This window comes from Archocentrus centrarchus, chromosome 13, assembly GCF_007364275.1.
Source record: "Archocentrus centrarchus isolate MPI-CPG fArcCen1 chromosome 13, fArcCen1, whole genome shotgun sequence".
Taxonomy (NCBI): domain Eukaryota; kingdom Metazoa; phylum Chordata; class Actinopteri; order Cichliformes; family Cichlidae; genus Archocentrus; species Archocentrus centrarchus.
The window spans coordinates 43086596-43111209 of NC_044358.1; the positions used below are offsets into that span (position 1 = coordinate 43086596).

The window sequence follows — 24614 nt, forward strand, 5'->3', positions numbered from 1 at the left end:
TAAATAAAAGTTGTCAAAAAGCAAAAGAGATTCTTAATATCAGATTTTTTCTAAATTTCACTTCCTGATTAAATGAAAGATTTAAAAAAGTTTAGTTAACTGGGAATTTCAATTGAGAAACAAAGTAAAGAAATTAGAATTGAAACTTCAGGGTATTCTCTGTACATGTGATATGTTATTGACAGGTTGTGACACTGTAGTTGGTGAGTTGATGCATGAGTTTACATTGCTATTCTGCCAAAACTATAAATTTTTGGATAAAATTAAATAGGATCTAAATTTCATATTCTAAGTAAGGAATGAAAAAATTCACAGCTTTTCTAAAATAAATCTGCTTTACATATCTCATGGGAAAGGTACCATTTTGGAGATAGAATTTTTTGTTTGTTTTTTTAACAGAACAGCAACCAAAATGAAAGATTCAGAATTATCTCTTCTCACAGATATTTCCATGATTTTTTCCCCCTTATTTGTCTCAGACTGTATGTTAACTTAAAGATGAGGTGTTTGGGTGGTGTAGTACCTGAGTGGAAGAGAAGCCTCCATAATAGTTCTGCTGGCCAGTCAGCCACCTGATAATACCAGAGGCATAGCCCAGGTCCTCAACAGTTGGGGAGGCACTGAGTTTGGCCAGCAGCACATAAGAACTGATCTCCACTGACAGAGAGGCTGATGTTTCTGTTACTGTCTGAGACCAGTAGAGGAAGCTTCCTACAAACACAATATAAGTTACATTCATGGTAATAAAGCCTCAATTATTTCCTGCAAGTGGATGAGTCACCTTCCTTCACTGCAACTGTGTCTAAGTGCCTCATAAGGTGAGCACGGGTCTCCATGTCTCCTGCCAGGGTGAAGATGTACGCCAGCAGAGCTGTAGTGTAGGTGTTGCTGAGGTCACTGATGGATTCTTTGAGGCAAACCAGGCTGTTGTTCACCACAGGATCCTTTAAGAGATCAAAACAACAAATTTTAGGCAAAGGGATTTAATGGATATGCATAAACAGACATGTTTGATTAAACTTTCACCGCCACCAAACCTAAGAATTTTGGTGGTGGTGGAGTGGCTTGAAGTTGACCTCTAGTGTTCTCCACGTACTCATTAAGGTCCTGATTTTATTCATATATATATATATATATATATATATATATATATATATATATATATATATATATATATATATATATATATATACACACACACACACACACACACACACACACACACACAGGTCAGCTGCCAGTGTGAGTTGACTTTGCATTAAAAAAATCCACAACTTGGTCCCTGAATTCATCGAAACACTCCAGTGCTTTGCCCTTACTGAGACAGCGCACATTATTGTGTAGTAAGAGGTCATCATGGGAGGCTTCAGATTCCTGCACAAATTTTGGAAACAAATGGTTCTGTGTGCTTGAATTCCCAAGGACAAAGTAAATTATTTTCATTGTTGTGTCCATAACTTCTTTATGATCACCACTTAATTTTGTGCATAGCATGCTTTGGTGAATGAGACAGTGATGTTTGTATTCAACTCATGAAAGTAAGGCGGAATCATTCACCTGGAACACTTATTTCGTCATGGGTCGCTCATATCCCATGAAGCACTAAAACAGTTGAATTGCTTGAACAGTGACATTAAGGTGCCGTTTACACGAGACCGTTTTCATTTTGAAACGGTGTCGTTTTGATGCGTTTCGGCCTTGCGTTTACACGACAACGGTGTCGTTTTGATGCGTTTCGCCCTTCTGTTTACACGACAACAGAGTGAAAACGATGTGTTTCAGAAACGGGGTCCAGAGTGGAGCGTTTCAGAAACGCACCGGCTTGCGTTTTCGTGTAAACACTTGAAACCGGGGTGATTTGAAAACGCTCGACTCGCACATGCGCACTATGGTTGCGACGGCCAGTTTTTCGCGCACGCGCAAACTGATAAACAGTACTCGCTGATGCACGAGTGCTTCTTATGCTTTTCCTGTGTTTTTACCGTTTTGTAATTCAGCGTTGTGTGCAGCAGCGATCCAACCTCATCATCGGTCCACACAAAACCTCTCACATTGGCCGTTTTGTAAGTAATGAACAATTTGCCGCACTACCTACTGTGTCACTCCACGCATGCGCGTCTTGCGTAAACAAACTGCAAAGAGAAAACCAACGCCAACTTGTGGCCTGGCATGGGAACTACATCGTTTTCATCATTTCACATGTCCTCGTGTAAACGCGGATCGTTTCTGAATCGCCATCGTGTAAACGAAAGGCTGAAACGCATCAAAACGACACCGTTTCCAGTGAAAACGGCTTCGTGTAAACGGCACCTAAACTTGTTCACTTTTCCTATTTAACCTGTATGGATGCTCAAATTTGGTCAAACAAATTTGGGAGTTTAAGTATAGATTTGAAACTCTGAGTTGGTGTGAAATTTATTGGCAGTTATTAACACAGCTTAAATGTGCTTTGTTTTTCAGCACTGAAACTATCATATGTATAAAAGCTAATGTGATAAAGTAAACTAACAAATCTTTTTTTAAAAAATGAGATGGGTAGTTGTGGAATGGAAAAAAGTCTAGATATGAATCCAAAGTAAATACAGAAATGAAGATATATTTGTAAGGCTTTCTCATTAACATTGTAGCCTTTATTTTCATAGGACAGCCCATCCATCCATCTATCCATCCATCCATCCATCCATCTTCTGCTTATTCAGTGCTGGGTTGTGGGAGAAGCAGCCTAAGCAGAGAACACCAGACCTCCCTCTCTCCAGCCACGTCCTCCAGCTTAGCTGGGGGAATACCAAGGATGAACACTGTCTGAACCACCTCAAATAGTTCCTTTCAGTCTGGAGGAGTCACTCTGAAATGACTGCACTCCTCAGCCTTAGTTCTGAGAGAGACCAAAGAGGGAACTGGGTGGTGGAATTGCTTGGGATTTTTTTTTTTTTAGGTGTTTTGGAGGGTTTTTGTATTGGTATATGGTTTTACTGTAGATATGGGTTTATGAATATTGTTGGGTGATTGTTTTAATTATAAATGCTAATATATAACTGGTTGCTATTTTAATTGCTTTTTGGGAAAGTTTGTAATACTCCTGATAGATTTTTAGCTGTTCCCTCTTTGTTTTGTCTGTGCCGCTGGAATAGGTCACACTTGTGTAACAAGGCAGCTGAGCCAAGTGTTGTAAATTGAGCCTTGATAAATAAAAATGACAAAATGTGGACTATAGTAAATCAAGTCTCTGCCTGCAATGATTAAAGCCTTGCTGCTCAATGGTCATTTGCATTACACCAGCCTAGACGTAATAAATCTGTGAATTAGATTTTCAGCATCACGCTGAGACAAGATGTTTCTAATTTTAGAAATATTGTAATATTGTGCAAATGCATAAAAGCAGTCCTACATATTGTGCATTAAAGGACAGATCCTGTCAAAAACAACTCTGAGATTCCTCACAGAGTCACTAGAAGCCAATGCAATGCCATCCAGAGTAAGTATCTGGCTAGACAAAGCAGACCTACTGGGCCAATAACAATAACCTCAGTTTTATCTGAATTTAGAAGCAGGAAATTTGAGGTCATCCAGGCCTTTATGTCTTTAAGACATTCCTGCAGTTTAACTAACTGATGTATGTCATCTGGCTTCATGGATAGATAAAGTTGGGTATCATCTGTATAACAATGAAAATGTATACAATGCTTTCTAATAATACTGCCTAAGGGAAGCATGTATAGTGTAACTAAAATTGATCCCAGCACAGAACCCTGTGTAACTCCATAATTAACCTTAGTGTGTGAAGAAGACTCCCCATTTACATGAACAAATTGGAGTCTATTAGATAAATATGATTCAAACCACTGCAGTGCAGTACCGTTAATACCTATAGTATGCTCTAATCATAAAATGTTATGGTCATTGGTATCAAAAGCTGCACTGAAGTCCAACTACTCTTTCAAGGATTTTGGAGAGAAAAGGAAGGTTTTAATTAACGTTTTATTTGTGAAGAAATCCATGATGTCATTGCTAGTTAAAGTTAAGGGACTACTCGGCTCCACAGAGCTCTGACTCTTTGTCAGCCTGGCTACAGTGCTGAAAAGAAACTTGCAGTTGTTCTTTTCTTCAATTTGTGATGAACAGTAAGATGTCCTAGCTTTACGGAGGGTGTTTTTATAGAGCAACAAACTCTTTTTTGGGCTAAATCAACATCTTCTAGATTAGTGGGTTATCTGCTTTAAGCATCCAGTTTATGAGCTATTCCAGGGAGTCAGGCACTTCTGATTTGAGTCTTTGCTTTTCAGTGGAGCCACAGTATCCAGAGCTGTATGCAGTGCAAATGTAAAACTATTGACGAGATAATCTACCTCAGATAATCTACCTCTACTTTGTTGGCACATGGCATTGAAGAGTATAATAATGAAGGAATTATATCCTTTAACTTAGTTACAGAACTACAGAAGGATGGGGACGTATATCTACTGGTACATCGACAGCTTTATTTTTACGCTCAGCTCTCTCCTTACTACAACAGACCAGTGCAGCATCTGCATCACTGCAGCCACAGCCCTAATCCATCTCTGAATCTCCCACTCCCCTGTCCCCTCTCATGAGCAAGACCTCGAGATACTGCCAGCCCAGAGTAACAGGAAAAAATAGAGAGAGTGGTAGAAATTTCATGCAGAAAATGATTTGGGATGGACTCCAACTGAGGCACCTCCGGTTCCTTCTGTACCCAGGTCAGCAGCTGTGTACCGAATGAAAGAAAAAATACTTATTTTGTACACAATTGTTGATGTTTCTTTTGAACCACAAAAATGAATCAAAATGAGCACAGACAATGATTTTCAGCCATTTATACTGGCAGCACAGCTTTGTTCTGGCAACTTCTCACATTTCCACTCACTTATCTTTCACAGAACAGCGCACACATCAATGACAATGACCATGATGTTGATAGAGTCAGAACATAAACAGCAGAAAATGAAGGATCTGAAGTGGAGATGGGTTGCAAAGGGGCTTGCAGAGGCAGCAGCAACTGCACACTGAAACAGCTTAAATAGCTTGATCCATATAAAAATGCCAAAAATGTCAAATGTAATAAGCTGTGCCATCTATGTTGTGGTGTGGGCCGGCAGTGAGATCAACTTTTGTACAGGGACTCCTACCTGAACTTAACTGCATAGTTGAGTTCAGCTAGGAGCTATACTCTATACTCTCTCTCTATATATATAAGATAAGATAAGATAAGATAAAACTTTAATGATCCCACGATGGGGAAATTTGCGCATTACAGCAGCTCAGTACAGCAAACTAAAAATAGAATAGAATAAAATAAAATAGAAAAACACTATACACATATACATAAGCACTATATACAGAAAATATATAGTCAATACACACATGTACATATACACACATATACACACACATCAAAACACTATATACAGATATCAAAATATTATATACATTTGTAGCCGGTAAGGTACACAGCATACACGGTATGCATTATATGGGTGAGTGTAATAAATAAAATGTATATAATAATATAATATAATATATATATATATATATATATATATATATATATATATATATATATATATATATATATATATATATATATATATATACAGGTAACACTATGCTCTTTATTTTTAATTTTTTTTTGTCAAAATAGCTTGATAGCTTTTGAGTCTACTCACTTTTGGGGATATTTTCATTTCCAAGAAGGCAGCAGTGATGTACGCACTGAGAGTCACTTCATCAGACACACCACCCTGTCAAAAGAAGGTACCATAGAGACTTTATCATCAATGCACTAACAACATTTGGGGAAATGAAATCATAAAAATTATTCTGAGCTGAACATGGTTTTAGTGTCCCCTTTCATAAGTGATTATGACCTGTAAATTGCGTATAACTTTGTGAGTCCTATGGGGCTCTCGATGCTCACCCATGAGCCAGTATTGAATTTGTCAAAGTTAATGTTAATGTAAATTATTTCCTGACCAAAATGACTGCATATTGCTGATGATAACCTTCATTAACACTAAAGGTTACCATACCACACAAGAAAGTACCAGGTTACCTTCATTCTGTTGTTGAAGAGTTTCCCTGACGTTTCAAAACAGCCATTTTCTTGCTGTTTTTGTTCTAACCAGGTTTTAGACTCTTTGATCTTTCTTGGATCAATGTAGATGAAGGACTGAGCTTTGGAAAAACTTCTCACCACAAAAGCAGTCAGCCTGACAAAAAGTAAAAAAAAATATTTACATGCGATGTCAAAATGACAAACAGAATGAAACAAAACACATTGAATGTCATCAGGGAAGTTAAAGTATTAAAGGTATTTAAGCTAATTCATGGATTATTTTAAGCAATACAGGTGGACATGTTTGTGGTACTAATGGGTGGTGGTGGCTGTAGCTCAGTAGGTAGAGCAAGTCACCTACTGATCGGAAGGTCAGCGGTTCGATTCCTGGCTACTCCAGGCTACATGCCAATGTATTCTTGGGCAAGATACTTAACCCCAAGTTGCTCTCTGACCATCCTGTCGGACTTTGAATGTGTGTGAATGCTAGTTAATTAAAAAAGCACTTAGCTTAGTATAAACATGGAAGTGCTTGTATGAATGTGAGTGCATGGGTAAATGTAAACATGTTGTGTAAGCGCTTTGAGTGCTCTGACTGAGTAGAAAAGTGCTATATAAGAGCTAGTTCATTTCCCATTTATCCCTATGAGGACTGTCTGTGCAGTGGGATATTTAAAAATAACTCACATTTTACCAAAAAGTCATCAAAGTAAGTGCCATTTTGATTTTGAGATAAACTGTATTTGTCTATCTCTCTGTCCACATGTAATTGTGTAAATCAGTAATCTCTGGAGCTTGAAAAAGGCGACTGGACTTCTTTTTGTTTCTTGAAGACGTTTCACCTCTCATCCGAAAGGCTTCTTCAGTTCTCAACCAAATGGTGGAGAGACCCAGGTATTTAAACCCCTGTGGGCGTAGTCCCCTTCAGCAGAAACTCTCATCACTCTTACCTCACACCATCGCAGAAGAAGTTTCTACATTTGTGGACAAAGCCCAGCTCGCACAACACATCAAAGGTAAGGAAAGACAACTACGTAAATTTCAAACGCTGCAAACCAAGGCATACCATTCATCTGTTAACAAACAGGACGACACGATAAGCAATGGAAACCAAGGAAAGTGGGTGAAGAACCTATCAGACAGGGTCCTCACCAAACCAGAGGAAAATGTGCTAGCCAAAGGACTCAACTTTGCCATAGCCCCACAACAGCTTCCTATAGTAGACCTCATCACAGCAACAGAAACCGCTATAAGAAATAACAAACTTTCTCATCCTGTAGCAGAACAGATCAGGATGAAAGTTTCAGCCACTCTCGCCAGTGCAAGACTTCCTCCATCCAACCTCACCATTCAGGAGAAGAAGGCCATCACAGCCCTAAGCAAGGATCAAAACATCACCATACTGCCAGCCGACAAGGGGAGGTGCACGGTTGTGCTGAATTCATCGGATTACCACAACAAAATTACTACACTCCTCAGTGACAACAATACTTATGAGGTCTTGAGACGTGATCCCACAAGCAACTACAAGAAAAAAGTTGTTTGCTGCCTGCAACAACTTGAAAAGGAAAAAGCCATTGACCGCCCCACTTACTACCGCCTGTACCCTGGAGAAGCCACTCCATGCATTTATGGACTCCCAAAGATCCACAAAGAAGGAGTCCCACTTCGACCCATTATCAGCAGTATAAACTCGGTCACCTACAACATTTCCAAACACCTCGCCACCATCTTATCACCGCTTGTTGGCATCACACCCCACCACATTGAAAACTCTACAGATTTTACTAACAAGGTCCAGAATCTTGTACTGGATCCAGATGAAACCATGGTGTCCTTTGATGTGGTTTCACTTTTCACTTGCATACCTACAACTGAGGCAGTGGAGACCGTCAGAAGACGACTACAGGAAGACGATTCCTTACTGAACAGAACCAGCTTCACCCCAGATCAGATTTGTGCACTTTTAGATCTCTGCCTTACCACAACATATTTTAAATACAATGATGGATTCTACAGACAGAAGCATGGATGTGCCATGGGCTCCCCAGTGTCTCCCATTGTAGCCAACCTTTACATGGAGGAAGTGGAAAGTAAAGCTCTTGGTTCTTTCAAAGGGATGGCACCTAGCCACTGGTACAGATATGTAGATGACACCTGGGTCAAAATCAAAACCCAAGAAGTAGAAGCCTTCACTCGTCACATTAACTCAGTGGATAAATACATACGTTTTACCAGGGAGGACACCAGAGATAACAAGTTACCATTCCTGGACTGTGCGGTGCTTATCGAGGAAGATGGAAGCCTCAACATTGAAGTTTACCGGAAGCCCACACACACAGACCAGTATCTCCTCTTTGACTCCCACCACCCTCTGGAACACAAACTTGGGGTGATCAGGACCCTACAACACCGTGCGGAAAGTGTTCCCTCTAAGGCAGAAGGGAAGCATAAGGAACACACACACATTAAGAAAGCCCTCAAAACATGCGGTTACCCCAACTGGGCCTTCATCAAATCAGCTAAGATGCACAGGAATGAAGGCCAAACACAAACTACAGAGAATGGGAAGGACAAGAGGAACAACATTGTCATCCCATATGTGTCAGGCTTGTCAGAGAAACTCAGAAGAATTTTCTCCAAGCATGACATCTCAGTATACTTCAAACCAAGTCACACCCTAAGACAAAAACTGGTTCATCCCAAGGACAAACCCGCCAAACACAAGATCAGCGATGTAGTGTATGCTGTTCAGTGCAGTGAAGAGTGCTCGGACCTCTACATTGGTGAAACCAAACAGCCTCTTCACAAACGAATGGCACAACATAGAAGAGCCACCTCGACAGGACAAGATTCAGCAGTACATCTGCATCTGAAGGAAAAAGGGCACTCTTTTGAGGATGCCAATGTCCACATTTTGGACAGGGAAAACAGATGGTTTGAAAGAGGAGTGAAAGAAGCCATCTATGTCCACTGTGAACAACCATCATTGAACAGAGGAGGTGGATTACGTCACCAACTTTCCCCCGCTTACAGTGCTGTCCTGAGCTCCCTTCCCAGACGTCTCAACCCCCATTCACACCTTTGTTCCAGTGACCTCAATAGGCCACAGGAAACAATGGAGCGGAGTCCTAAGTTGGTTTCAACTGAAACCACTGATTAAATATGACCCACGCCCCCTTCACACCTGGGCACATGTGTTCAAGCACATGATCAATAGAGGGTCATAACCACCTCCAGGGGACTACGCCCACAGGGGTTTAAATACCTGGGTCTCTCCACCATTTGGTTGAGAACTGAAGAAGCCTTTCGGATGAGAGGTGAAACGTCTTCAAGAAACAAAAAGAAGTCCAGTCGCCTTTTTCAAGCTCCAGAGACTACTATGACCTGGATAACTGAGAATCTACACAGACGTAAATCAGTAATGTTCTCACCAAGTATTTCCTGGGCCTGTTCCAAATGTGGTATAAGCGCCATCATAACTTTTATAATTGAGCTGTCTTTGGTATCCTGTAACAACAGACACCATGAAGAGATCAACAAGACACACGTAGGTCAAGGTTTGGGAATTCTATAATTCTGGGGGGGGGGGGGGGGGTGACTGTAGCTCAGGAGGTAGAGTAGGTCATCTACCAATTAACAGGTTGGTGGTGCTAAAGTGTGCATTCCAAAATATCCTTGGGCAAGATACTGAAATTCAATTAAATTCAATTCAATTTTATTTATATAGCGCCAAATCACAACAAACAGTCGCGTCAAGGCACTTTGTATTGTGGGTAAAGACCCTACAATAATACAGAGAAAACCCAACAGTCAAAAACGACCCCCTATGAGCAAGCACTTGGCGACAGTGGGAAGGAAAAACTCCCTTTTTACAGGAAGAAACCTCCAGCAGAACCAGGCTCAGGAAGGGGCAGTCATCTGCTGTGACCGGTTGGGCTGAGGGGAGAGAAAAAACATGCTGTGGAAGAGAGCCAGAGATTAATAACAATTAATGATTAAATGCAGAGTGGACTATAAACAAAGTAAATAAGGTGAATGAAAAGAAACAGTCTATTATGGGAACACCCCCCCCCCCCCCCCCCCAGCAGCCTAGGCCTATAGCAGCATAACTAAGGGATGGTGTGGAGTCAACTGATCCAGCCCTAACTACAAGCTTGATCAAAAAGGAAAGTTTTGATCCTAATCTTAAAAATAGAGAGGGTGTCTGTCTACTGAATCCAAGCTGGAAGCTGGTTCCACAGAAGAGGCGCCTGAAAGCTGAAGGCTCTGCCTCCCATTCTACTCTTAAGTATCCTAGGAACCACAAGTAAGCCAGCAGTCTGAGAGCAAAGTGCTCTGTTGGGGTGAGATGGGACTATGAGGTCTTTGAGATAAGATGGGCCCTGATTATTCAAGACATTTTATGTGAGGAAAACAATTTTAAATTCAATTCTAGATTTAACAGGGAGCCAATGAAGAGAAGCCAATATGGCAGAAATCTGCTCTCTCTTTCTAGTCCCTGTCAGTACTCTAGCTGCAGCATTTTGGATCAGCTGAAGACTTTTCAGGGAGCTTTTAGGACAGCCTGATAATAACAAATTACAGTAGTCCACCCTAGAAGTAATAAATGCATGGATTAGCTTTTCAGCATCACTCTGAGAAAGGATGTTTCTAATTTTAGAAATATTGCGCAAATGCAAAAAAGAGGTCCTACATATTTGTTTAATATGTGCACTGAAGGACATATCCTGGTCAAAAATGACTCCAAGATTTCTCACAGTGTTACTGGAGGCCAAAGTAATGCCATCCAGAGTAAGTATCTGGTTAAACACCATGTTTCTAAGATTTGTGGGGCCAAGTACAAGAATTTCTGTTTTATCTGAATTTAGAAGCAGGAAATTAGAGGTCATCCAGGCCTTTATGTCTTTAAGACATTCCTGCATTTAACTAATTGATGTGCATCATCTGGCTTCATTGATAGGTAAAGCTGAGTATCATCCGCATAACAATGAAAATTGATGCAATGCTTTCTAATAATACTGCCTAAGGGAAGCATGTATAATGCAAACAGAATTGGTCCTAGCACAGAACCCTGTGGAACTCCATAACTGACCTTTGTGTGTGAAGAAGACTCCCCATTTACATGAACAAATTGGAGTCTATTAGATAAATATGATTCAACCACTGCAGTGCAGTACCTTTAATACCTATAGTATGCTCTAATCTCTGTAATAAAATGTTATGGTCAACAGTATCAAAAGCTGCACTGAGGTCCAACAGGACAAGCACAGAGATGAGTCCACTGTCAGAGGCTCTAAGAAGATCATTTGTAACCTTCACTAATGCTGTTTCTGTACTGTGATGAATTCTGAAACCTGACTGAAACTCTTCAAATAAACCGTTCCTCTGCAGATGATCAGTTGGCTGTTTTACAACTACTCTTTCAAGAATCTTTGAGAGAAAAGGAAGGTTGGAGATTGGCCTATAATTAGCTAAGACAGCTGGGTCAGTGATGGCTTTTTAAGTAGATGTTTAATTACAACCACCTTGAAGGCCTGTGGTATGAAGACTGATTGATCATTTTTAAGATAGAAGCATCAATAATTGGAAAGACTTCTTTGAACAGTCTAGTAGGAATGGGATCTAATAAACATGTTGCGGGTTTGGAGGAAGTAACTATTGAAGTTAACTCTGAAAGATCAACTGGAGCAAAAGAGTCTAAACAAACACCAGCAGTGCTGAAAGGAGCCGAACATGAAGATAAATCTTTGAGATGGTTATGAATAATTTTTTCTCTAATGTCTAAAATTTTATTTGTAAAGAAATACCATGAAGTCACTACTAGTTAAAGTGAAAGGAATACTCGGCTCTACAGAGCTCTGACTCTTTGGCTACAGTGCTGAAAAGAAACCTGGGGTTGTTCTTATTTTCTTCAATTAATGATGAGTAGTAAGATGTCCTAGCTTTATGGAGGGCTTTTTTTTATAGAGGAACAAACTCTTTTTCCAGGCTAAATGAGCATCTTCTAATTTAGTGAGACGCCATTCCCTCTCCAGCTTACGGGTTGTCTGCTTTAAGCTGTGCGTTTGCGAATTATACCACGGAGTCAGGCACTTCTGATTTGAAGCTTTCCTTTTCGGAGGAGCCACAGTATCCAAAGTCGTACACAGTGAGGATGTAAAACTATTGACGAGATAATCGACCTCACTGGGAGCAGAGTTTAGGTAGCTGCTTTGCACTGTGTTGGCACTGAAGAGCATAATAATGAAGGAATTAGATCCTTAAACTTAGTTACAGCACTTTCAGAAAGACTTCTACTGTGATAAAACTTATTCCCCACTGCTGTGTAATCCATTAAAGTAAATGTAAATGTTACTAAGAATTTATCAGACAGAAGGGGGCTTTCAGGGAATACTGTTAAGTCTTCAGTTTCTATGCCATATGTTAGGACAAGATCCAGAGTATGATTAAAGTGGTGGGTGGGCTCCTTTACATTTTGAGAGAAGCCAATTGAATCTAACAATAGATTAAATGCAGTGTTGAGGCTGTCATTCTCAGCATCTACATGGATGTTAAAATCACCCACTATAATTATTTTATCTGAACTGAGCACTAAATCAGATAAAAAGTCTGAGAAATCAGACAGAAACTCTGAGTAAGGACCAGGTGGACGATAGATAATAACAAATAAAACAGGTTTTTGAGTTTCCCAATTAGGATGGACAAGACTAAGAGTCAAGCTATCAAAAGAATGAAAACTTTGTCTGGGTCTTTGATTAATTAGTAAGCTGGAATTGAAGATTGCAGCTAATCCTCCTCCTCGACCTGTGCTTCGAGCATTCTGACAGTTACTGTGACTCGGGGGTGTTGATTCATTTAAACTAACATATTCATCCTGTTGTAACCAGGTTTCTGTAAGGCAGAATAAATCAATATGTTGATCAATTATTAAATCATTTACTAAAAGGGACTTGGAAGCGAGAGACCTAATGTTTAATAATCCACATTTAATTGTTTTATTCTTTGGTGCAGTTGATGAAGCTGTATTATTTATTGTTTTTGAATTTTTATGCTTAAAAAGCTTTTTGCTGATTTTAGCTTTGTTTTTTGGTGGTCTGGGAGCAGGCACTGACTCTGTGGGGATGGGGTTTTGGGGGATGGCAGGAGTAGAGAAGCTGCAGAGAGGCGTGTGTCATGTCCTGGGCCGTTTGCCCAGCGTTTTTTGTTATAGTTCATTTCCTGAGTGTGTCCTCCCGGTATGTTGTCTTGTGTTTCCTAGTGTTGTGACTAGTCTGCGTCTCTGTCCTGAGTCTGTGCCTGTTCCCCGTGTTTAGTCAGCATGTTCCTTGGTTAGTCACTTCCTGTTTATTTTGACAGTCTGGTTCCCCTGTGCTTTGTGTTTAGCTTTGCCTCCCCTGTGTAATTAGGTTCATTTGCCTCACCTGTTGTTGCCCTGCTGTTTCCTCTTCCCCTGATTACCCAGTGTGTATTTAAGCCCTCAGTTTCTATGTGTTCGTTGTCGCGTCGTTGACGTTATTGTGCCTGCGTGTTCCTGTGTTCCCCGTGTCTTCCCTTCGTCTCCCTTACAGAAATAAATACCTTTAAGTTATGCCTTTCTCTGGAGTCCCTCATGTTTGCCCTTCCTCGCCTGTTTCCTCCCCGGCCATGACAGCGTGTAAGACTGCAACTCTGCTTCCTGGTCAACCCTGGGTAGTTAGGTTTTAGGATTAATAAATTTGGCCAGATTTCTAGAAATGAGAGCTGCTCCATCCAAAGTGGGATGGATGCCGTCTCTCCTAACAAGACCAGGTTTTCCCCAGAAACTTTGCCAATTATCTATGAAGCCCACGTCGTTTTTTGGACACCACTCAGACAGCCAGCGATTCAAGGAGAACATGCGGCTAAACATGTCGCTCCTGGTCTGATTGGGGAGGGGCCCAGAGAAAACTACAGAGTCCGACATTGTTTTTGCAAAGTTACACACCGAGTCAATATTAATTTTAGTGACCTCCGATTGGCGTAACTGGGTGTCATAACTGCCGACGTGAATAACGATCTTACCAAATCTACGATTAGGCTTAGCCAGCAGTTTCAAGTTTCCATGAAAATTGCCTGCTCTGGCCCCTGGAAGACATTTGACTATGGTCGCCGGTGTCTCTAGCTTCATGTTTCTCAAAACAGAGTCGCCAATAACCAGAGTTTGTTCTTCTGCGGGAATGTCGCTGAGTGGAGAAAAACGGTTAGAGACGTGAATAGGTTGGTGGTGTACCCGGGTCTTCTGCTTAGGACTACGCTTCTTCCTCACAGTCACCCAGCTGGCCTGTTTTCCCTGCTGCTCGGGATCTGCTGGGGGGGAGCTAACGGCGGCTAAGTTACCATGGTCCTCACCCGCTACAGGGGCCTGGCTAGATACAGGATTTTCCAGGGTGCGGAGCCGAGTCTCCAATTCAGAAAGCCTGGCCTCCAGAGCTACAAACAGACTACATTTATTACAAGTACCGTTACTGCTAAAGGAGGCCGAGGAGTAACTAAACATGTGACACCCAGAGCAGGAAAGTGCAGGAGAGACAGGAGAAGAAGCCATGCTGCTAGTGAGTCGGCTAAGAGCTAAGCTACTAGCTGCGCTAAGCTAGAGAATTTTTAAAAACAAAGTCAATAATGTGAATACAGGTGATTCAGTAAAGAATGTGCTCTAGATAAAGTAGGTGAAGATTATACTAAAATATGTTGTTATCCAGATAGATCGAGCTATACAGATTTAACAGCTAACAGACAGCAAAACACGACCGTGCTCCAGAACAGGAACAGGAAGTGATACAATACCGCAGTGTGAGAGCCAACACCAAGGGTGAAAGACAAGTTGCTCTTTGATGCATTCATTGGAGTGTGAATGTTAAATAGAAAGCAATGGAGAAAAAAGTACTTATATGAATGGATGCAAATGGGTGAATAAGGCATGCTGTACAAAGATTAAATGAACTAGTTCTTATATAGCGCTTTTCTACTCTAATTGAGCACTCAAAGCGCTTATACAGCATGTTTGCATTGACCCATTCACACCTTTCATACAAACACTTCCATATGTAACTAAGCTAAGTGCTTATTATCTAACATTCACACACATTCACACTCCAATGCTTGCGTCAGAGAGCAACTTGGGGGTTCAGTTTCCTTGTTAGAAAAAAATTAGAAAAGCAGTATATGAAAGTTATAAAAAGTTATAAAAAAAAGTCCATTTACCATTTATTTTTATTGACAGATGAAGAAAGTGATATATTTTACCAGCTAAACCAAAACACAGTGGCTACCAGCATGCCACATGCATGGCTTCTGCTTGGGACATTTTCAAGTGATTAAAATTATTTCCTGCTTAGCGTGTAGAGCACAATAAAAACTTGCCACTGGTCAGGAAGTTGGCAGCTTTTTCCATGATGGCTGAGGTGAGCTGCTGTGTTCCCTTTAGGTACTGGAGGATGTAGATATTGGGGGCTAGGAGAGCCATGTTCTGTTCTCCACATCCATATGGCATCTGCAGCAGTCCATCCAGGTTCTTCAGAGCCCGGCCGAGGATGTCACCTGATCAAAAACACTGATTCACTAAAATGGAACATATAGCTAATCCAAACAGGTGGACAAGCTTTTAGAAATACAGAACACAGTGCAAAAACCATGTACATACATTTGACATACAAACATCATGTTTGTTGTTGTACAGTGCCATGGAAACAGTATTTATCTCCCTCCTGATTTTTTAGATGTTTTGCATAATTGTCACATTTCAGTGTTCCATTTTCTTCTGCTTATCCTTTTCAGGTTAACAACAACATCAACAAAAAAGAGATGGCTTTAAAGTCCTGACTAAAATCCTATTCACATAATTTGGAATACCCTTTAACATGGTGCTCGTGCTTGAAAACCCTCCAATGTGGCTGAATTAAAACAACTCTTCAAAGAACAGTGAAGCAAAATTCCTCCACGGTGATGTTAAAGACTCTTTTTCAGTTACTGCAAACACTTGGTTGCAGTTCTTGCTGCCAAGGGTGGCACAACCAGTTATTAGGCAATTACCTTTTCATACAGGGCCTGGTAGGTTTAGGTAGCATTTTTTCTCTACATAATAAATAAAATCATTTTTTTAAATGTGGAATTGAAAAGATAACCTGTGTGAACACAACATGCCATTTTTATGGCATGTTGTGTTCACACAGGTTATCTTTTCAATTCCACCTTGGCCCAGACCTCTTGCTGTGTGGAGTTTGCATGTTCTCCTTGTATCTGCGTGGATTTCCTCTCACAGTCCAAAAACATGCAGTTACTGCGGTTAGATTAATGGGTGATTCTAAATTGCCCATAGGTATGAATGTGAATGGTTGTCTGTTGGCCCTGCGACAGGCTGGTGACCTGTACAGGGTGTACTCTGCCTCTTGCCCTGTGTCAGCTGGGATAGGCTCCAGCCACCCCCCCCCGTGATCCTGAGCAGGATAAGAGGATGGATGAGATATGCAAAAGAACTAGGGAATAAGGAAGGGGGCAAATACTTTTCACAGAACTGTATGAAATGTTTACATTTTGTGAAATTGTTTAAACATCCCAAATGTCCAGTTTTATTTACCATTTCTAGTCATTTGCTGTTTTTTTTTTCATTAACAAAGCTTTAACTTACCATATTTTTAATTATTAATCTAAACTAATTCAGATGAAATCATCAGGTTTACCCAGGACTGATACAGAAGTGCGGGCAGATCCTTCAATCACATTCTCAGGCAGTTGTATCTCTGTTTCCTCTGTCTGTGTGTTTCCTTTGAATAGAGAAAAAACACCATACAGAGAAGCTCAATCAGGAGGAGAGTTGCCATTCAAAATAAGCAGGAGGTTGACAAATTAATGAATTATGAATTGTAATAGTCATAGTAAAAATGAGACACTTTAATTTAGCTGTTCTCTAACCAAGATAAGTTCATCTATTAGTTTCGTAAAATGTAACTTTATGTGATGAGAATTTGGGACATTTTTATTAACATTTTGTGTACAAAATGCTCTGCTCTGCCAACTGTCAGCATTTAGAGCTGTTATTTATTTATTTTCCATTTTTAACTGGTGTTCCTGATGGAAATCGTACTGACCTTTTGGACAAAGCAGCCAGTTGTACGTCTTTGTCACCTCAGTTCCCTCAGCCTGAGGAAGAGGACGTGGAAAATTGCATTTAAAATTAGTTCAGGTTCAACTTTATGAGTAAAATTTGAAAAATGGTAAATAAGTAATTTATCTTTCTCTTTTTTTCCCTTTTCATCTTGCGTTTATGGCACCAACCTTTACTATGAGAGGTTTTGTGACTATGTCAATGCGACCTCTGTCTGGTACGCTCACAACTTCATTATCACATGAAACATGGGATGCCACCGCCTCAGCAGACACAGTCACATTCACAACCCCTAAGAAAGAGCAGCAAAGATCACATTTCTTGATCATGTAAATATATCTCCATTAAATAACAGTCACTGAAATGAGATTCAGGATTTTGTAGAAACTGTAAATTGGTAAAAAGCACATAACTCTGGTTGGATGCCATGTGTGTGACTGTGAGTGTGTGAGAATAGATTAGGTTTAACTCTGGTTTGAGCTCTAAAATGAAATAGAAGGGAATATAAAGTAGAGCTGAAAATTTTTACCACATCAGGTGTGAAAAGCATGAACTGGAGAAAAAAAAAAAGCAATTCAAGGTTAGAAAGCCAGCAGCCTGAGTCTTAAGCAGCATAATTAAGGGGTGGTTCAGGGTCACCTGATCCAGCTCTAACTGTGAGTTTTATCAAAAAGTAAAATTTTGAGCCTAATCTTAAAAATAGAGAGGGTGTCTGTTTCCCAAATCCAAACTGTGAGTTAGTTCCACAGAAGTTGCTGAAATGCTAATTCATGCATTTATTACTTCTAGGCTGGACTATTGTAATTCATTATTATCAGGCTGTCCTAAAAGCTCCCTGAAAAGCCTTCAGCTGATCCAAAATGCTGCAGCTAGAGTACTGACAGGGACTAGAAAGAGAGAGCAGATTTCTCCCATATTGGCTTCTCTTCATTGGCTCCCTGTTAAATCCAGCATCACTCCAACAGAGCACTTGCCATGGTCCTGAGCCATTTGCCCTGTGTTTTGTGTTTTGGTTAGTTGTAGCTATTGTATTGCATTCCAGTTTCCCTTTGTTCTTCTTGTGATCCCCACGTCTCTGTGTTCCAGTGTTTATCTTGTCCCTCAGTGTCTTTGTATTAGAAATGGTTAAACTGGAAACATTAAAGTAGTTTTCTTGTAAATCTCATTACTAATTTCTATCCAATAATGGCAGAAATAATTAAATTCTAATTTTAAAAAAATGAATGTGAAAGTGAGGCTGCTGTTCCATCAATAGATTCCATTTTTACTGAATAATAATTTTAAAAATCAAATGGCCATAAACTGAACTGTCATAAACTGCAGCAAAAACAGTTTTTATTAAGTAAAACATTTACATGAGGGCAGCTCTGTCCCCGGGGTCTGTCTCAGTCACCAACACACAGCTCCATCAGTAAACTCAGTCTGAGATGTTTCTCCACATTTTTATCTTCACTTTCTGTCTCCTTCATTTTGTCTGTCAGGCTGCAGCTGAATAATTAGATTTTATAAATCAAATTTAAAATTAGGATTCAGCTTCATCTGATGGAGATTCAAGTAGTGTAAATGATGACAGCAGATATTATAAAAGAAATTATATATTTTATAACTTCCTGGAATAGGCTTCCTGTAATAGGCCCCAGGTGCTCCATGGTTTTTCTATTATGGATTATGGAACCTTGGAATGGGGTTCTGTACTTTCGTATTTTTGAACAATGTAAAAGCTTCCAGCATTAAAGCTGTTTTCAAATTCCACTCTGTTCGCACGCATCCTGCATTGGGGTCCAGCCCTGCCTGCCACAAAGCCTACACTTGATAGCACTTCGCTCTCAGACTGCTGGCTTACTTGTGGTTCCTAGGATACTTAAGAGTAGAATGGGAGGCAGAGCCTTCAGCTTTCAGGCCCCTCTTCTGTGGAACCAGCTCCCAGGTTGGATTTGGGAGACAGACATCCTCTCTCTATTTTTAAGATTAGGCTAATCCTTTCCTTTTTGATCAACCTTTCCTTTTGTTTAATTTTTTTAAAATAAGTTAAGGCTGGATCAGGTGATCCTGAATATTCAGTGATCAGTGCAATCAAACTTGAAAGCTTTCAGAAGGGTGTGCCAAATTTCATGACTTTTTGACCTTTCCAAGCCTCTCATCAAGCACTCCATTTCATAAACAAAAACTCACAGTTTTTGCACTGAATCATCAAGGTCAGATGTTTACTCAGACCACTTTGATGTGGATTGGGGTAAAACTGGGAGGAGCAGCTGATCAAAGTACTGTACAAAACATCATATTTCCAGTTCCCACTAGGTGGTTAAACAATTTCTGACTACTTGTCATGGCCGGGGAGGAAACGGACGAGGAAGGACAAACATGCAGGACTCCGGAGATGGGCATAACTTAAAGGCATTTATTAAAGTAGGGAAAAACAATACAAAAACCGTTCAGAAGGGAGACGAAGGGGAACCACAGGGAGCACAGGAACACACGGGCACACAACATCAACGACGCGACAAGGAGCATGGGAAACACAAGACTTAAATACACAGAGGGGCTGATGAGGGAAGAGGAAACAGGTGGGCACACAGGTGATTATGATTACCCTAACGGGGGGAAAGCAAAACTGAAGACAAGGAACAGACGACCATCAAAGTAAAACAGGAAGCCAGAAAGGGGGAGACAAAGACGCAGACGCAGACTAGACACCAGGAAAACATGTGGAACAAGATGACAACATAGAAACCGAGAAAATAACAAACACCAAGAAAACATAACACTGGGCCACCGGCCCAGGACATGACAGTACCCCCCCCTCAAAGGCCGGCCCCCGACGGCCAAAACAAGAAACAAAACCAGACCAGGGCGGGAGGCGGGGGACCAGGAAGGAGGGCCCGAAACAAAAACAGACAGGGAGCAAACAAAACCAGGAACAAACCCAAAAACACAAGGAAGCACTGGAGCAAGGGTAGAGCACGAGGGCAAAAAACAATAAGCAAAAGGAACCGAACAAAGAAAAGCAACGGCACAAGCTGAATACAGTCCAAAAACCAGAGCAAAAACACGGGGATGAGAAAACAAAAAAAACAACCGGATGAAACAAAAGCGACGGCACAAGGCCGGAGAGCTCCAATGTCCAAAACAGGGGGTCGAAACAAGGAACAGTCCAGGAGCTATGACAAAACAAAAACAGCAAGGGAAAAAACAGTCCACAGTTCAGGGGAGTCAGTGGGAAATCCAAAACAAAAAACACACAGTTCAGGAGGCCGCAGAGGCCAAGGGGCCACAAAGCAAAGTCCCAACGAGGGAGGCCGACCGCGCTCCCAGCGGCGGCGGCGACGAGGACGAGAAGGAATCACTGGAGGCCGACCGCGCTCCCAGCGGCGGCGGCGACGACGACGAGGGGGAGTCACTGGAGGCCGACCGCGCTCCCAGCGGCGGCGGCGACGACGACGAGGGGGAGTCACTGGAGGCCGACCGCGCTCCCAGCGGCGGCGGCGACGATGAGGAGGAGTCACTGGAGGCCGACCGCGCTCCCAGCGGCGGCGGCGACGGGGAGCAGGCACCGGAGGCTGACCGCGCTCCCAGCGGCGGCGGCGACGACGACGAGGGGGAGTCACTGGAGGCCGACCACGCTCCCAGCGGCGGCGGTGACGACGAGGAGGAGTCACTGGAGGCCGACCGCGCTCCCAGCGGCGGCGGCGACGGGGAGCAGGCATCGGAGGCTGACCGTGCTTCCAGCGGCGGCGGCGGAGACGAGGAGAAGACACTGGAGGCCGACCGCGCGGCATGCGGCGGCGACGAGGAGGGGTCACTGGAGGCCGACCGCGCTGCCAGTGGCGGCGGCGACGAGGAGGGGTCACTGGAGGCCGACCGCGGGGCAAGCGGCGACGGGGAGCAGACACTGGAGGCCGACCGCGGGGCATGCGGCGGCGGAGAAGGGCGACCCCGGGCTCTGGTGGGGAACCCTCGGGTGACGTGGAGCGCTCGGACTGAGCAGAGACCCCCACCGGCTCGGACTGAGCGGGACCCCCTGGCTCGGAGCGCTCGGACTGAGCGGAGACCCCCATCGGCTCGGACTGAGCGGGACCCTCGTGCGCGGAGCGCTCGGACTGAGCGGGACCCTCTGGCGCGGAGCGCTCGGACTGAGCGGAGACCCCCATCGGCTCGGACTGAGCGGGACCCTCTGGCGCGGAGCGCTCGGACTGAGCGGGACCCCCTGGCTCGGACTGAGCGGAGACCCCCATCGGCTCGGACTGAGCGGGACCCTCGTGCGCGGAGCGCTCGGACTGAGTGGGACCCTCTGGCGCGGAGCGCTCGGACTGAGCGGGACCCTCTGGCGCGGAGCGCTCGGACTGAGCGGAGACCCCCATCGGCTCGGACTGAGCGGGACCCTCTGGCGCGGAGCGCTCGGACTGAGCGGGACCCCCTGGCTCGGACTGAGCGGAGACCCCCATCGGCTCGGACTGAGCGGGACCCTCTGGCGCGGAGCGCTCGGACTGAGCGGAGACCCCCATCGGCTCGGACTGAGCGGGACCCCCTGGCTCGGACTGAGCGGAGACCCCCATCGGCTCGGACTGAGCGGGACCCCCTGGCTCGGACTGAGCGGAGACCCCCATCGGCTCGGACTGAGCGGGGCCCTCTGGCGCGGAGCGCTCGGACTGAGCGGGGCCCTCTGGCGCGGAGCGCTCGGACTGAGCGGAGACCCCCATCGGCTCGGACTGAGCGGAGACCCCCATCGGCTCGGAGTGAGCGGAGACCCCCATCGGCTCGGAGTGAGCGGAGACCCCCATCGGCTCGGAGTGAGCTGAGCCCATGGGCTGAACGGGGCCTACATAGTGAGGCACCGGATGCGTAGGCTGGGACCGCGGAACAGGGCACACTGCTGCTTTATTGAGCAGCAGGGGCTGCTCGGGGAATAGCCGAGGTGCAGGGGACTGCGTGGAAGCAGGCCGGGAGACGACTGGCTGCGTGGAAGCAGGCCGGGAGACGACTGGCTGCGTGGAAGCAGGCCGGGAGACGACTGGCTGCGTGGAAGCAGGCCGGGAGACGACTGGCTGCGTGGAAGCAGGCCGGGAGCCAGAGAGAGCGGGCTGTGAGCTAGGGAGATCTGGCTGCGTGGAAACAGACCGAGAGCTAGGGAGATCTGGCTGCGTGGAAACAGACCGAGAGCTAGGGAGATCTGGCTGCGTGGAAACAGACCGAGAGCTAGGGAGATCTGGCTGCGTGGAAACAGACCGAGAGCTAGCTGACACTGGGGCCTGAGAGGGAGCTGACACTACTGGAGCTACAGAAGGAGCAGGAGCTGAGGGAACTGGGACCAAAACCGAAGGAACTAAGACAGGGGCTGAGGGAACTGACTGAGAGGGCACTGAAACAGCTGACACTGGGGACCGAGGAAGAGTTACTGGAGCTGACTGAAGGCGAGGGAGAGCGACTGGAGCTAGAGCTGACTGAGACCCTGCTGCTGCAGCTAACACAGAAAACCGATGCGAAGGCTTGGACCTGGCTGCCCCCACCCGCGGAACAGGTACGGGTGCAGAGGTCGGCCCGTCCGTGGCTGCCCCCACCCGCGGAACAGGTACGGGTGCAGAGGTCGGCCCGTCCGTGGCTGCCCCCACCCGCGGAACAGGTATGGGTGCAGGGGAAGCTGGAGCTAAGGGAGCTGGAGCAGGGTGAACAGAGGGAGCTGGAGCTAACTGAGGGGTCTGGGACTGCGACTGAGGGGGAGCTGGAGCTACAGCTGACTGGGAACACTGCGACTGAGGGGGAGCTGGAGCTACAGCTGACTGGGAACACTGCGACTGAGGGGGAGCTGGAGCTACAGCTGACTGGGAACACTGCGACTGAGGGGGAGCTGGAGCTACAGCTGACTGGGAACACTGCGACTGAGGGGGAGCTGGAGCTACAGCTGACTGGGAACACTGCGACTGAGGGGGAGCTGGAGCTACAGCTGACTGGGAACACTGCGACTGAGGGGGAGCTGGAGCTACAGCTGACTGGGAATACTGGGAAGAAGCTAAGGGAACTGACAGGAGTGGCTGAGAGGCTGCAGCAGTGGTCTGTGGTGCTGGCTGTAGGTGAAGGGTGGTGATTACAAAGTCTTTCACTAACCCGTGCAAGGAGTCCAACAGCCAAGGGAAACTGGCAATCAGGTCTTGAAGCCTGGTGGTGATGACTTCCTGTTCCTCCTTACACAGGTCAGATAACAAGTCCAAGCATAATCGGTCCACTCTTTGGATCAGAATTTTCCTGCTCTCCTCTGAGAGGGAGGAAGCAGCAGAGTACATGACGTCATGAACAGGAACAGTCACTTTCGGGAACAGAACAGACTCACTCACTGTGTCGGTGGGCTGAAGTTGCTCTTTCTGCTGCTGAGAGCCAAACTTCCACCCCACGGAAGCAGGCTGAAGACTCGCCTGTGCAGACGGCTGGGATAGCCGTGGCGTTATACCACGCGGCGCCGGAAAAAACTCCTCCCGCAGCTGCCGGGAAACCCTCCTCCTCCCTTGCTGCTCCGTCTGTGAGAGGGAAGAGGGGCGAGCGAACGGAGAGGCAGGTGAGGGAGCGGCCGGCGCCAAAAACAGTCCGCCCACGCGGCAGACCTGCGGTTTAGGCGGGGGCGGTGAGCGGCGTCGCCGGGGACCATTCAAAAAAGCTGGTCCCCCCAGCGCCAGGCGAGTGCCGTTGTAGCGGCCGGAGCTTGCAGGGTCTTTACTATGGTCGCGTCGTTCTGTCATGGCCGGGGAGGAAACGGACGAGGAAGGACAAACATGCAGGACTCCGGAGATGGGCATAACTTAAAGGCATTTATTAAAGTAGGGAAAAACAATACAAAAACCGTTCAGAAGGGAGACGAAGGGGAACCACAGGGAGCACAGGAACACACGGGCACACAACATCAACGACGCGACAAGGAGCATGGGAAACACAAGACTTAAATACACAGAGGGGCTGATGAGGGAAGAGGAAACAGGTGGGCACACAGGTGATTATGATTACCCTAACGGGGGGAAAGCAAAACTGAAGACAAGGAACAGACGACCATCAAAGTAAAACAGGAAGCCAGAAAGGGGGAGACAAAGACGCAGACGCAGACTAGACACCAGGAAAACATGTGGAACAAGATGACAACATAGAAACCGAGAAAATAACAAACACCAAGAAAACATAACACTGGGCCACCGGCCCAGGACATGACACTACTGGCATATCAATGTGTTGAGGGCAGGACTCTTACCAAACCAAGTTTGGTGCAGATTGGAGAATTTTTATTTTATTTTATTTTATTTTATTTTTTGATTTACAGCAATTTCATGCTTCATGGCAAACCATCAAAATTTGTCATGCCACCAGGGTCACGCCCTTGAACAAAAACTCACAGTTTTCAACATAATGACAGACCAACTTCCCAAGGTTTTCCTGGCCAAATTT

At 44.5% G+C, this 24614-nt stretch overlaps 1 protein-coding gene across 2 annotated transcripts in view; it reads right to left on the reverse strand.

Moving 5' to 3' along the window:
- The window catches only part of LOC115791194 (alpha-2-macroglobulin-like), a 60513-nt gene that overhangs the window by 2362 nt on the left and 33537 nt on the right, over positions 1-24614 (reverse strand). For both annotated transcript variants that reach the window (XM_030745329.1, XM_030745328.1), the window contains exons 21-29: positions 17366-17487; positions 17179-17230; positions 16771-16854; positions 15455-15631; positions 9508-9583; positions 6071-6227; positions 5685-5759; positions 782-944; positions 524-711 (exon numbers count right to left, since the gene is read on the reverse strand). In XM_030745329.1, the coding sequence (XP_030601189.1) occupies positions 524-711; positions 782-944; positions 5685-5759; positions 6071-6227; positions 9508-9583; positions 15455-15631; positions 16771-16854; positions 17179-17230; positions 17366-17487 (1094 nt within the window). The remainder of the gene's footprint in view (positions 1-523; positions 712-781; positions 945-5684; positions 5760-6070; positions 6228-9507; positions 9584-15454; positions 15632-16770; positions 16855-17178; positions 17231-17365; positions 17488-24614) is intronic.